The sequence below is a fragment of the Onychostoma macrolepis genome, chromosome 09, assembly GCF_012432095.1.
Source record: "Onychostoma macrolepis isolate SWU-2019 chromosome 09, ASM1243209v1, whole genome shotgun sequence".
NCBI lineage: Eukaryota > Metazoa > Chordata > Actinopteri > Cypriniformes > Cyprinidae > Onychostoma > Onychostoma macrolepis.
This window is the reverse complement of record NC_081163.1, coordinates 13,526,084-13,541,902: the sequence shown is the minus strand read 5'-3', so window position 1 is coordinate 13,541,902 and position 15,819 is coordinate 13,526,084. Positions and strand designations below refer to the sequence as shown.

Genomic DNA, 15,819 nt, shown 5'->3' with positions numbered 1-15,819 from the left:
AGTGTTAAAGTTTTTGTCTCAATAAAATAAAACTGAAGACAAAGCTACATAAATGAGACATACAAAGGAATCAGCCCTTAGTATTCATGGGCTTAGAGTAACCTCTGTCAGAGCCATAGCCTTGCGAGCAGCACATCAACATCGAGGCACAACTGCACTTCATACAGCATGAGCTCGAGTCCCAGCTAAAGATACTTTCCTGCTTCTGTTCTCTTGTCACACCTGTCCACTTGTTTCCTGTCTCTACTCCTACTGTCCTGACCATTAAAGGTGAAACACCCAATTGTATCTAAAGAAAGACAGAGTAAAGTCTGAGCAATGAGATATTTTTGTAATAGTGTCTGGAAAGAGATTACAGCAAGTCAATAAAGAGATTTCCCATGTTTCTTACAGCCCATTTTCATTGTGGACTCCTTTCTCACAGAACTTTATGTTTCAGTTATGCCTACTTTTATTTCTCCTAAAGGAATTTTAGGAGAAAATGAGGCACTGTTGATACTAATTTTTCCTCTTGGTGGTTATGAAGGTCTTTGAGAGACTCAAAAACAGTTCTTCAGTTCTTCAAACTCTTCAGTTTGCCTACCGTCACTGAGGATGCTATCGTTTATGTCCTGCACACCACTCTTACCCACATTCACAGAAACAAAGACCTACAAGGCTCCTATTTATTAGCTCAGTGTCAGTAAAATAGCACCTCACAGGCTGACCTCCAAACTCAGTGATCTCAAATTGAATACCACTCTTTGCAGCTGGGTTCATGACTTCCTCACTGGCAGTGAGAGTTCACCTCCAACTCCAGCCCCACAGGGTTGTGTCCTGAATCCCTGCTCTACTCTCTCTACACATACGACTGCATGTCCTCTCACAGCTCCACTTCTATTGTCAAATTTGCTGATTATATATGGTGGTTCTGGGCCTCATCTCCAACAACAAGAAGCCAAAGAACTGAGTGTAGAGTTTAGAAAGAGACAGCTGTGGACCTACTCTCCACTCATGATCAACAGGGCCCCATGGAGAGTGTGGTATGCACTGCTCTATCCAGGACTGCAAAGCTCTGCAGAGAGTGGTGTGCTTATAGCTGAGCAGTCTGTTCAGCCGATTTGTGTCAAATCATATTAATATGAAAGCCCATGAGGCCTTACATGTTTAAATAACACGCTTCCTAAACCTGTTGTAAAGTTTTATTGTCTTGTGTGATTGATTACAGTAGAAAATGTACAGGAGAGTAATAATTGATGCAGTGACAAAATTGCACTGCAGTATTTCATTTGAATCCCTTTATCAAGTCTATTTCCAGTTTAGAGGTGATTCAAATCAATTATTTTCATTTAGATAAATAAGAGACTTCTTTGACTTGTAATTTCAATTTAACATTAAGAGAACTCTGCAGTGCACAAAATGTACAAAATGATTTTGCTGTAAAAGAAAGTTCTTTTTAGCAGATTTGTTTGAGGTTCACAGTATATGAATCATTCATCATCATCATCATCATCGTCGTCGTCGTCGTCGTCATCATCGTCGTCATCGTCATCGTCATCATCATCATCATCATCATCATCATCATCATCGTCGTCATCTTCGTCATCATCATCATCATCATCATCATCATCATCATCGTCATCCTCTGTATTCACTGTTCCAGAGAGCACATCTTCTATCCAGTTTTCCAGCTCTTCAGGTGACGGCAGCTCATCATCATCAGATATCTCCAACCAGACACTGTCCGCCTGTCATAGAGGCCATGATCCAAGCATGAGAAAGAGGGCTTTCATAATGAATTCAGTAGAGCTGCTTAAAAATGAAAGTAGTGCACTTACATCTGTAACATTAACTACACCAATCTGTGGTCTGAAGAGGTCAACCTTGAAGGTCTTCTCCCAGTAAGGAATGAGCTAAATAAGGAAATGTGCATATAAAGAGGGGTTCAACTGAAGAATGAATTTTTCTTCCAGTTTTTGTCATCACATTACAGTATTACTGACTCAAAATATTGTCATGCATCTATCCAGACTTGTTTTAGTCACCAGTGGGAAGTTGTCTGGGTCAATCCACACAATACTCAGGTCTGGATTGTGTGTGTTGTCTCTGGCCACCTCCTTCAAAATCTCCAAGAACTCAAAACCATCTGAAAACCATATTCAAGGTCAAGTCCTTTTGATGCTGCTCACACTAAATGAATATACTTTGGATTTATAAGGAATGAAGAGGTGCCCTGAAATTGTACATACCAGGGTCCTCTTCTTCTGCAAAGGCTACAATGTGAATTCCATTCAAATCATCGTCCTGCAAAAGAGAACTTTTATCAGTGTGCTTTATGATATCCGCAGATATTTCTCTGCTCTGCAACAGGGCATTATTTTGCAATAAAGCTGACTTTTCACTGTTCTACTTAGTACATGGCCACTCAATAAATGAGTGCACTGGCAATGTGGACATAAAATATTGATTTGGGTTTCAGTTATTTTATAACTGGATATCTTAAACCGGGCGCTTATTAGAAATAAAAAACAGTGACAATGACAATATAAACAGTCCAATGATAATATTATATAATATTAATAGTGAAGTCCTCTGGAGTAATTTTTATGACAATCAATAACTGAGATGCAAGATGGCACCAGTCATGTTTGTATAAAACAAGAAAGCGAGGCCGAAGTGTGATACGAGATGCATGAATGTATGCTCTAGTTAATGTTTGAGCAAACTGATATAGAGCACTGCCATGGATGATATTAGGAGGTATCTGACCACTAGATAATGCAACTGACCAATCTAAATAGTTTTCCAGAAAGCCATGTAATAAATTATGATAGTCATTTAAAATATAACAATCATGCAATTCCATAAAATTTTCATTTAAAAATATTGCTCACCCAGGTCTCAAACATGTCTTCTGCCCTGAGCTTTCTTAGAGTTGGTCTGTGGAGGTCAATAGATATCATCAGTATATATATATCAGTATCAAATATCTGTCTATCCATCCTTCAGAATATCATTAGATTAGCTTTTACTCATTACCTCCTGTGTTCAGATATGAAGGCCACCAGCTCTTCCTCTGAGTGTGGTTTGTCTGGAATGGTGACTGGTTCCTCCATGAAGGGCTCATAGAAGTCCACCTCATTCATCTTCAGAGTCAGCTCTTTTGCAACCTGAAACGCAACAATTAAAGCAACACATCTGCCATCAGTAGAGAATTCTCCACTCCCTAAAAGAAAATAATGGCACAACTACAATACTCACAGATTTCTCAAAGGTGGCAAAAAATCTGATAAAAGGCTGAAACTGTTCGGCTGCCTCTTGAAAAGCAAGATAATCTGAGGAAACCAGAGACAATTAAAAAATGAAGCTAGCATTTGTTTGTTTGTTTATTAAAAGGGAACTGATTCAAAAGTTGTAAATTCCATTTAGATTATAACTGGGACCTTTATTTTTGACAGTGTAGCCTACCAGATTGGTGACTTGAAATAAATGACCTTTAAATGTCAACTATAGCTTGAAAGAGTAGTAGCCTGCAATGCTCAAGAGGTTTCTTTGTGCATTTAAAAACATAACTGGAATGTACAGAGATTTAAAAATGAATGTGTTAACATTTATTGCATGGTATTCATTTTTTGCATACTATGAGGTATGTGTTTGGAAAGTGCAGAGATTAGATAACCACAGCTGAAGGATGTAACTGGTCCTCACAGTTTGCTCACGCACACTTACGTTCAGAGTCAGGACTCTTGAAGAAACCAATGAGTTTGATGTCTTCTTCCATACGGTCAAAAGCTCGTAACTCCAAAGCATTGTCAATGATCTCAACTGGATCTTCCAACAGCTGAAGCATGAGGGACAGATGAAGGCAGAAAGTTAAAATGGCATATAAAAGCACTACAACAAATTAGATGTCGAGATTTACGATAAATACAGATTCTTTACATCCAAAAGGAATTCCACAAGAGTGTCTGTAGCGAGCAGGCCATCAAATTCAATCACACGGTCCTCCTTAAAGACATAGACGCTGCCTTCCTCATGCAGACCTTCCAATTAAACATATAGACATTCATCATTGCAATAAAATGTATACTGTACAAGCAAATAGTCTACTGCTCAGTGTATCAGCATCCATTTATACAAAATTTGCACAACCCATAGACTGTATTTGAAGTTTTGCATACGTGTTTTCACCTCACCTAGTTTCTTGGCAACCTTAGCATCTTTTTGAGAGTCAACCATTCCAAAGCCAATATCCTTTTCCTCCAAGACTTGAGCAGCTAACTGTGGAAAAACAAATCATGATTAGTACTGTAATGGCTGTTTGTTTGTTTTTTTGGGTCATATTTTTTGTTTACTATTAGCTCAAGCTCCAAGGAAAATGTCAAATAAAATACAATAAAATAAACGAAATTAAAGTGTAATAAAATATATATAACCTATGTATATACATATATGTAGGCTATGCGTGTTTTAGAGAATATTAGAAGTACATGGAGTACCGCTGAGTCACACTGGCATCGTTGTCTAGATAGTGAACCTGTGAGCCATGAAGTTAGAGTTAAGGAGGCCACACTTATGTAATCATTTTAGAAGTGTTCTCGTTCCATAAATACCCACAGTGTTCTGCTTTCATGATGCAAGTAGTATAAATGGCTGAATTTTAAAAGCCAATACTCTAGGACTAGTTTCTCAAGCCCACATTCAGAAGCTATCAGATGCACTGAACATGAAGTGCGTGATTAACACAGTGACTGATGATGTCCACTTTTTAATCCAGATAAATACTTAAGTGAAAAAGAGATGTGAAGATTGACATGTCAGTCAGCTGCAGCCTGTGAGCCTCTAGCTGCACTGATATTACATACAAAAAATAGATTTGAACCTATATCATATTACATTTATTTTTATTATTACATTTCATACTTGCAACACATTTACATTAATATTTCATTTAAAAAATACAAAATCTTTTCAATTATATATTTAAAAACATTTAATCATGTTTACTGCATGCAATTCCATGTTGCTTTGCTCCAAATAACACTCTCTGAAGTCCATTCAGTCTTATATCTTACACCACACATTCACTCGTCTTGTCCTCTCTTACCTCTAGCACTAATTCAGTCATTTGTAACTGTTTCTGCAGCTCCTTTGCAGTTGGCAGAGGAGCGTGGTAGAACAGGCACAGCATGTCGTATTTCTTCAGGGCTTTGTGGTAGTTCTTCTCATTTATGTCCAGGACACGGTCTTTGCCATCATAACGTGGGAATTCGAGGCCTTTCTCAGCACCAGCCAGGGTAGAGAGGCCCAGAGAGACAAGCAGCAAGATCCAGGTGGTCTGCATGGTCTATACTAGTGACTTAAGACCTTTCCAAAAAGAAACGGTGGCTCTTCATGCAGCTCCACTAGACTTAAGAGAGCTCTGGTCTAGAAGTGTCACAAATAGGAATATAAGTCAAGAGTTTATAACAGAAATACAGTGGCAACCATCCAGGCCTTCTTCCACCGTTCTTTCCGAGGGTTTGCGAGCCCTTCTTCTGAAAATTCAGCTTTCTTCAGGCAAACCCTTGACTCTCTGCCTTCTCTCCTAATCACAGACAAAGAGTGGCTGGTGGATTGTGCTGGTAATAGGATGAGAGAGAGCAGGCAGGATACCTTACATAGCAGTGTTCCTCTAACCCTTTTTTAGGAGCCCAGTTGTTTCAGAGCTAAAAATACCCCAGTTGGACAGCAAAGGGACAAGAGCACTATGGAAGAGTGATTAGGCTTCAGCTAATGACATTTGATGCTGAGAAGGGAAAGGAGTGATATGAAGACTTCACTGCAACATAAGACAGATGTAAACAGGAGCAAATGGACTCTTTCCTGTATGTTCATGTGTGCGAAATGGAAAACACCTTGCTGTTTATGACAAAGTCATTGTGTAAATTAGTGTAGTATACTGTACTGTAACTGGACACCTGTGTACGTCTTTGTGTGTGAGTTTTTTTTTTTTTTTTGGTCAGGTATGTCCCTCTATATGTGTGAGCAAGTTAAGCTGACAATGTACATGTGCTGTTAAATTTGGTGATTGGTGTTTTGGGCTCTGCAAAGACATTTGCACAAAAAGTGGCCAAAAGTCTTAAATGGAATCCCTAGAGGCAGGAACCCTCAAAGACTGAAATTGTATGTTCTCTTAAAAATATATTCCAGTCATATTTGTTTTATTTACAACTATATATATATATATATATATATATATATATACACACTGTATATATGGTTTACAATCAGTTATTAGAACTCTAAGAGGTAACTGAAGTCAGACTGTCTTTCATGCTCCTCTGAAAACTGACAAAGAGCACAGTTTTGAATGAATGAATGAATGAATGCGCACTGACTTGACTGAAATTATATGTAATTAATCAAATTATGTCCACAGGCTTCTATAAACATTCTTTTGTCTCCATTCCTCTCACTTGTTACCATTAAAACACATTTTATAACTGAACCTTTGAAGTCTGTTTGACTTTAAATAGAGTTTGTTGACACAGAAATGACACCATCAATGCTCGTGCCCAAATTAGGATCAGCTGTCTCAAGGATTCCTGTCTAATTACTTTAGACACAGCATTCCTAAAAGTCTCATTCTCATACAGTCACAATGTCTTAAAAGTAGTCTTACAACATCAAAACATAAATCAAACTAACTGCTGCTGACATGCTTTACAAATCACTCATGTTAGTGGATGCAAACCATTTCCAATCCTGTTTGTAGTTATTTTAGGGCTGTTTTATGTCCATGTAGAAGGGCCAAGGTTCATTGGATGTCAGACAGATAACAAAACACTGGAAGTGTGCCTTAGTCTGGGAAGACCAGATCCCTCTTTGTACTTGTGGTAGGTAGCCTAATGTTTCCTTCTCTTGGTCTTCACTGTGCTTAATACTGACAACAACATAACAAGCATCACAGTTAGCAGATGACATTGCAAATGTTTTTTTTTTTTAGGCTATGGTGGAACTTGGCGTTAATTCTCAAGTAATTTAGTCATGGCGTTTGTGACTAACTGTACAGGTGGAGGCTTAGATTTAGCCAGTCAGTAATCACAATGTAAAACAGAAGGAAAACACTGAAGAGAGAACTTGGTTGTTCCAGGTTCTCTGTTCAGTATTTGTCTCAACTGAAGTTGCTAACTCAATAACCACTAGATGGCATGTGTGTCCCATGTCAGACTCACTTCCAGTAAATCATATCTAAGCTCCATTGAATACAGTTCCATTTTTATATGGTCTAAGGTGAGAAGGAAGGAAGGTCCTTTTATGTGTATGAATGGAATGTGAATGAAAATAACACACTAGATAGTCCCATTTGTTTATGTTTACTACATTCATGAATACTTATTTCCAGCCACACATGTATGGTTCCTTTTAATTTATCACACAAGATTTGAAGTCTGCATATAGCGGTGTAGCAAACAATATAGCCATTCAGAAATTGCAGTACAAACCAATTTTCTCTAATAATTGTTCACTGTTTCTGCATTTCTCAAATGTAAACATTTAGCCTAGCTGAACATCCTAAATGAAACACAGCTTTGGACACATTCTAAATGCACCCCGAGTGTTTTCTGCGTTGGTCTGTGTTGTTAGCACTGACATATAAAGCAATTTAGCATACCTCACAAACACAGAGGCATATTGTTTGATTCAAGTACTGCTGTGGATTTTTTCTTAAAGTGTCCTCATTACTGGCAACACTAAACTTACAACCTCTCAATCTCCTCGATCTGTTTATGTAATGGTCATCATTTCTCTCTTAGTTCAAATTACAGATGATTCTGAATCACATCTGAATGACAAATTAATGTGTAATAGTTTATGTACTATTTAAACGAATTACTGAATGAGTTTGGACAGACAGGTGATCTCTTTGGCTACAGAATAAAGCCTGTCTCTGCAGAAACATGCTATATTTTCTCTTTCCAGCACAGAAAAGGTATGACGCTGTTCCTTTAAGACATACTCAAGGACAAAGTAAAAGAGTTTTAGAAATGGATTAAGACAGAGGGAAAAAAAGAGGGGGAAAGGTGATGGAAATATTTGACTTTACAAAGGAACATGATATGTTTAAAAAATTGCTGAAGAACACAAGCAAGCAAGGTCAGATGTATCACTGCATCAGTTCCAGATTTCCTCCCTTTTCTCTCATTTAAAACGCACACATTTTCAAGAGATTGGTTATTTGGTTTACACACAAAGTGTTCTAAAGTGAACCAAAATGCATGCAAATAAAATGACACAAAGCATTAAGAACAATATGATGTTTAGAAAGCACTGCTACTGATTAGAATCAAAAGGATATTTTAATACGTAACACAGTAAAGTGGCCTGAGGGTTGAGGGGTATAAAATAACAGTTACTGGAGCAGAAACACAGCATTGTGAGCTGAAGGAGAGCTTGAGCCAAAGGTCTCCAACCCTTTTTTCTGATCGGATAGCTATCAGATCGTGAAAAGACCAGGTGTAAATGCACTCCGAAACGCATTCGAGACGGATATAAATCCGATCGCTCAAACCACTTCAGGAGGTGGTCTGGGCCGCATTCCAGACGAAACTGGACAAGTGTAAATGCATCTGGTTGTTGAAACCACATATGATAATGATAATTTTACTCCTCCCAAAATATTAAAATAATAAACGTGTGAGAGCATTTTATGGCATGTTATAGTCAGATATGACCAGAGGTGGGTAGAGTACCCAAAAACTGTACTCAAGTAAAAGTAAAAGTACTTGAAGAAATATTTACTCAAGTAAAAGTAAAAGTAATAGTCTGAATAGTTACTTGAGTAAGAGTAAAAAAGTATCGGATAAAAAAACTACTCAAGTAGTCAGTTACTAGTTACTTTGGATCATATACTGATTATACTATATTTTTATTTAGATATATAAACCAGCATCCCAGCCTCAAAACATACCTAACCAGCATATGCTGTTTTTTTGTTTTTGTTTTTTTCAACAACGATAAATCAATATATTTGAATGATCATATGACTCTGAAAACTGAAGTAACAGCTGATACAAATTCTGATTTGCATCACTGAGTTAAATTAAATTATATTTTAAAGTTTAATTATGTATTATAAATGTATATAACCTCGGAGAAGAGTGAAAACTCCTCACATGACCGCTACAGAACATCTGAACATAACGAAACAAATGCACATTGACGGATCTTCTTCCGTCTGTTCTGCAAAATGTAAACAAATGTAGCCTTTATTTCTGCAAGCGTAAATATTGTGAAAATATCAATATTAATTGTGTCTGGGCAAGGCATTCCTCCTGGAACTAACGCGGTTTGGCGGGTGTTTATTTCATACTCTGTGACAGCTTATTTAATGAATAAATTATACAATGTATTTAATGTGTAAGGTACATGTACAACAAACTGGTAATGTCATGGTATCGTGTATTGTAATCGAATCTATACCTGTGGAACCGACAGCACACGCGGTGTTCATCTAATAAAGATCTTCGTAGCTAGCAAACCAGCCTTTGCAGATTCGCTTTCAACTGACTGTAGATCCAAAGCCATGTCTTCAACGCTCTTAATGTTACAACTCTGAGTGAGAACCGCTTCAGACGACTCAGCGCGTGCGGCAGGGAACTGAACGAATCATTCAAACTGATTCGCGAACCGATTCACTGGTTTGCCAACTGGTTTGATCAAGCCTTCGAACAGAATTGACTCAAAAGAATGAATCATTCGCGAACGGGCATCGCTCATTGCCCAGAAAAAAAGTAGACGGCGCGCTTGGAATAAATCGAAGGATTTTTAACTTGTATTGCATTAAGATAAAATAACGAGAGGAGCGTCGCCCACAGTAACGAAGTAAAAAGTACCGTTTTTTCACTAAAAATGTACTCGAGTAAGAGTAAAAGTACCCATTTTTAAATATACTCTAAAAGTATTAGTTGCCCAAAAAATTTACTCAAGTAAATGTAACGAAGTAAATGTAACTCGTTACTACCCACCTCTGGATATGACAGAGCTAATGCAACAAGCACCGCGGATGAGCAGCTGAGTATCTCTTCAGCAAGCCGACGCGCAAACTGCCGCGAATGAAACTGAAAGTAAGTCGCAGACGCTCAACACACAATCATCTTCATTAAAAGTAGTGACTAACCTATCTTTCCAGTGCTGTGCTCTCTCCTGTTGCTGTCTCTGATATTGAAATTAGCTGGTAATGAATAAAATGCAGCGCTTATCTATTGCTTTCATTGACGTGAACTCCGTTAAATTTGCATATAGCGCGGGAATTGAAGAACGGTTATATCCGTTTCGCGAAGACACATTTATGTGGCCAATTGTAAATAGAAACGTTTTAACAAATTAGATAGATAGATCAGAGAAAACGCATGAAGTGACCAGGTGTAAACAGGCCCTATGCTGCCTTCACGTGCTATCGGAAATTTCCTATTTCCCACTTATGAAGTCGTGATTACCAGCTTGTCGTATTCAAGTGCTTTAATGTCAGAAAGAATAAAATGTAGCATCCCACCATTGGTTGACAATCATATAAACATTCACCGCGCTATACATGCAGTTTGCTGTCAATTCTGGAATTTCGGTCAAATACATGCTTATTTCACTGTAGGGGTGTCCCTGACTAAGGATTTTCATAGTCGAATCGGAATTTTCGAATTTTGCTTATAGTCGACTGATAGTCGAATCATATGTTTGGGGGCGGGGCAAAATACATTACCTTTGTTATGCTCCTCTGTCGGTCACGGATTATGGAAAGTGAAATTTAAATCTATAATAGGGGTGGTTGGATTTATTCACGCACGTTAAAATATTTATTTAAAGCTTTTTTCTTCTCCAATTCTTATTTACAGCATTATCATAATAGGCTGTATATTAACTTATTTGGAGAAAACTGGTAGTTCTATGTGAAATCAGACATTGAGCACCCCTACATAGCCAAAATGGCATGATCATAACACCCTGCGAATATTCGACTGTGAGATTGGTAGTCGAATCAGGCTCTTCCAATCGAAGCATCGAATCGTCGACCATTCGGGGTCACCCCTATTTCACTGCTTATAAAACATACAATCCCTGCTGAAAAAAACAACAGACCCCTACCCAAAACACAATAGAAAATGTAATGGTTTTAATGGTTATAATGGGAATTATATTGGTTTTAATGGAAACTATAATGGTGTCTACTTGTATGTTATAGATTCTATTGGTGGGATGTTAAATCATATTGGAAAAATGCCCAAAACACACTACAAAAAGGAATTTTGTAATGGTTTTACTGGAAAAAGCGAATGGTTTATAATGGTATTTTAATGGAAACCATTAGAATTTCTGTGATGGTTTCTATTGGGCTTCTGTTGTTTTTTTTAGCAGGGATATGCTTCGAATGATCGTTCATATATAGCCTATAAATACACTATTTTAGCGACAAGACAAAGGGATGTAGTTGTTGTGAGAACAGCATTGACAGCAGCAATGGTTGTTCCCTCCACCATGTTTAAAGTTTATGATTTGAGAGGCCATTCACGTCCAATTTACAATTAGGAAACTCATATTTATGATAATTCCGATAGCACGTGAAGGCAGCACTGAGTCGGTATAGGGAGACCGGGGATGATAGTAACACTTTTTGTTTGAGCATCAGTAACTCAGTGGTTGTTTGTGCTAGATCTCTCAAACTTTGATATATCGTAGCCACATTTGTCTACTACAAATAAAACTCACTTGGATGTGTACTGCATAATCACAGATTGTGTGAGTTAATGTCAAATACAAAGAGGTCAGTTGTTATAACCTACCCCACTACTGGTGTGAGTTGTAGCACAGGCTGGGGATAGATGTAACAGTGTGAAGTAATTTGATGAAATAAGATCCACAATGCCAATTTATGCAAGAACTTTATTGAGGAACAAAAAATAATCAGTTTTGAATAAAGTGACAAAAAAAAAACCATTGTACTGTATTCCTTTTAAATTTAGCACAAAAAAAAATTGCTGTGTGTGTACTGTGTTCCTGTCACATAAGGGTTCAGTCACTAGCTGTGTTGTCATCTACCTATTTTTATGTGAATTTTGGAATACTGGATGGAAATGTCAAGATGCGCAGAAATTCTAAAAATGTGCACAAAAAAACGGATGTGCTCATTTGAGGCGGATAGTGTTTTTGTCCAATAAAAAGTTATGCGCATAAACTATGATGGAAACACATTTTACATAAATCCCTTGATGTGCGACAAAAACCTCACATGACTTTGCCTCAATAGAGGATGTGATTGGATAACTGGGTAACACTTTACAATAAGGTGTCATTTGTTAACATTAGTTAATGTATTAACTAACATGAACAAACAATGAACAATGCATTTATTACACTATATATTCATCTTTATTAATCTTTGTTAATGTTAGTTAATGAAAATACAATTGTTCATTGTTTATTCATGTTCGTTCACAGTGCATTAACTAATGTTAACAAACACAACTTGTGATTTTAATAATGCATTAGTAAATGCTGAAATTAACATTAACTCAGATTAATAAATGCTGTAGAAGTATTGTTCATTCTTAGTTCATGTTTACTAATGTTGTTAACTAATGTTAACTAATGAACCTTATTGTAAAGTGTTACCGATAACTGAACTCATTGTAATCATTAAGAGTTGGTTGTAACATTTTTAATGAACTGTTACAACTATCCCCACCCCAAACAGCCATAACATAGCTAACTGTTTTAGCAGGTGGGGTGTTAGCATGAATGCAAAGTATCAAATTAAACTAGAGAAACAGCTACTTTAGGTTATGTAAGTCAAAAGATTGTATCTACAACACAATGATTGCTAGGCAAAAAATAATTGTAATGAAAAATATTGGTTTCTTTCCTGAAAATCAGTTTTTTGGTCATAAAATGTACAATGTTGCTCTCATTCACATGCCACTTCTTCTGTAACATTAAAAATGTGAATGGAGTGTATGATATTGATTTCATGACCACAGCTCTTTTCTGACTTGTCAAACTGACCGTGTTACAACTAACCCCGTGTTACAACACTCCCCGGTCTCCCCTATATGTGTTACCTACCTGCTTGTACGACATATTTTTTGGATATCCGTCTTTCTTAGGTTATGTATTTTGAGGTGGGGGTCGATCACATGTAGGCATGGGTACACACCAGTATACCTCAAACCATCAGATTCATCCATCCAGTAAAACAGGGCCAAAGTACAACTTGCATATTACACATTAAAAAAACAATGCTTCTCTGCAAGTAACTAGCAGTTTTATACTTAAACTACTAGAGGGCCAAAACATTGGGAGGGCCAAATTACATTGTGTAATCTCAGTATATTGTAACAGAAAAGCTGCATTGAGATAAATTATTTCATTACAATTCATGAAAGGTAGATTGTTATAAATTACAGTTAATTTTAAAAGTTTGTCTGAGAACCTGATCTAATGATACACTGGTTTTAATGGAGCTGTTATATCCTGTTTGTGTTAACTCAGGTAGTCTCCTCAGAATGTTAAATATATTAAAAATAAAGGTTCCGATTAGAGCTATATTGTTTTATGCATTCTGGTACTGTACTGTTCTGAACCACGTATATCTTACGCCTTACGCACCAAAATGATCACTTCTAATATATATATATATATATATATATATATAGAGAGAGAGAGAGAGAGAGAGAGAGAGATGTTAAATGCTAACACTTATGTTTTAGCACTTGTGTGTGTGTGTGTGTGTGTGTGCGTGTGTGTATATGTATATGTATATGTATATGTATATGTATATGTATATGTATATATACAGTACATATATATAATATTACTTTGAATTTCTCAGAAAATTCTGAGAAGTTTACGGAGAGAAATGAAAAAGTACAAGACAGCATGGTAATTTTCCATGAAGTCTGTCCCTTTTAGCGCCATAGTGCCTCACCCAGTTACTGTCATTAGAGCGGTGACACCCTCTTTACCCTCCAACCATCTGGATTTTACCATGTATCATTTTTTATATTTCTTAACAGAATTTACATTTACATTTAGTCATTTAGCAGACGCTTTTATCCAAAGCGACTTACAAATGAGGACAATGGAAGCAATCAAAATCAACAAGAGCAATATGCAAGTACTATGACAAGTCTCAGTTAGCCCAATGCAGTATGTAGAATTTATTATAATTATATAATAAAGAAAAAGAAAACAAATAGTTTTTTGTTGTTGTTAATTATATAATAAATAAAAAGAAAACAAATAGAGTAGAAAAAGAATGTCGAAATAGTTAGAAGCTTTTTTAAAGAAAACAAGCAATTAGAAAACAAATAGAGTGCAAGTCTTAAAGGGTAAAGTTTAGTTGTTTTTTTAAAATACCAAAAAAGAAAACAAATTGATAAAATAGAATAGAGAGCGCTAGAGTTATAGGGTCAAATAAAGATGTGTTTTTAGCTATTTCTTGAAGATGGCTAAGGATTGTTGGGCAGGTCGTTATACATTGGAGGACACGGATCTTAAAAGGACAGCTAATGATTAGAATCAGAAGGGCAATTTAATATGTAACACAAGGAATTGACCTGAGGGGTGTGGAGCAATGTAACATTCCAAGGTACTGAAGCAGAAACACAGCAGCATGAGAAGAAGGTAATGACTGGTCATGGGCTGAACATCGTCAGTTAAGCAGGCAGCAAGAGCAGGTGTAAGATGATCCATATTTATACTGTCAATTTAAATAGTAATTTCAGTAGCATTCAGTAGTTAAATATGTGTTCTGCACGTTGTGCTAAACCGGTTTGGTCCTCTGATGATGGAGCATCAGTGTGGCTCCTTTGAGGTCTGTTACCACAGGCCTGAGCTCACTCCTAAAGCCTCTTGATTAACCCAGCATCCATAAATATTTCTCTTCTCCATTCAGATGCCGTTTTGTGGAATGATTGCATTAGTTGAGGAATCTCCTGCACAGCGGAGCCGCTTAACCGGCCATCTATATTGAATTTTGGGAATGTGTGGCATCCGTGTTTGTTTTGCTGTGGGTTGTGGTGGAGAACAGTATGATTCATCATATGAGATACTGAACAATGCTGTTTTCCATGTGTCTCTGCCCTGGTGTGTGATTGCTTGTGGCAGGTTTACATTACTGCATGACCTAAGGCTTGACAGAGATGTTGTCTTTGAGGGATTGTTCACAATGTATGATTCAGTTAACTACCTTGTATTATAACCACAAGCATGACGAATACCTTTCGATATTGAGGTTAATTATCATTTTTATACATAGCAGAACAATAGACAAAAACAAAACAGTTTCTTCAAAACATTTAACCAACATCTAAACTGTGCTAAATATCTTGTATCTGGAAAACAGTAAATTTACAACAGTTAAAAGAGTTTAAAAAATGTTTTTTATAATATGACAGTATTTACATAAATACAGTCATGGCCAAAAATATCGGCACACTTGGTAAACATGGTCAAAGAAGGCTGTGAAAATTAATCTGCATTGTTAATCCTTTTGATCTTTTATTTTTTTTAAATTACAAAAATCTAACTTTTCATTGGATAATAAGAATTTAAAATGGGGGAAAATATCATTATGAAATAAAAAAAATTTCTCTAATACACATTGGCCACAATTAACGGCACCCTTTTATTCAATACTTTTTGAAACCTCCATTTGCCAGTTTAACAGCTCTAAAGTTTCTCCTATAATACCTGATGAGGTTAGAGAACACCTGACAAGAGATCAGAGACCATTCCTTCATCCAGAATCACTCCAGACCCTTTAGATTCCCAGCTCCATGTTGGTGCTTCTTCTCTTCAGTTCAC

The 15,819-nt window shown here is 36.7% G+C and overlaps 1 protein-coding gene across 2 annotated transcripts; it reads right to left on the bottom strand.

Annotated features, from left to right (window-relative positions):
* Window positions 1-1,228: 1,228 nt before the first annotated feature.
* Window positions 1,229-5,628, bottom strand: casq2 (calsequestrin 2). 2 transcript variants are annotated; one of them, XM_058787106.1, is made up of 12 exons: window positions 5,087-5,628; window positions 4,176-4,260; window positions 3,922-4,022; window positions 3,709-3,820; window positions 3,241-3,314; window positions 3,019-3,149; window positions 2,874-2,919; window positions 2,229-2,283; window positions 2,025-2,125; window positions 1,818-1,892; window positions 1,611-1,727; window positions 1,229-1,568 (listed from the first exon to the last, which is right to left on the bottom strand). In XM_058787106.1, exons 1-12 carry the CDS (start codon window positions 5,321-5,323, stop codon window positions 1,470-1,472), a joined length of 1,233 nt encoding a protein of 410 aa, XP_058643089.1. In that variant the 5' UTR covers window positions 5,324-5,628; the 3' UTR covers window positions 1,229-1,469. The 2 variants fall into 2 exon arrangements, with proteins under 2 accessions (XP_058643089.1, XP_058643088.1); XM_058787105.1 differs by having other exon boundaries at window positions 1,229-1,727; window positions 5,087-5,624.
* Window positions 5,629-15,819: the final 10,191 nt, after the last annotated feature.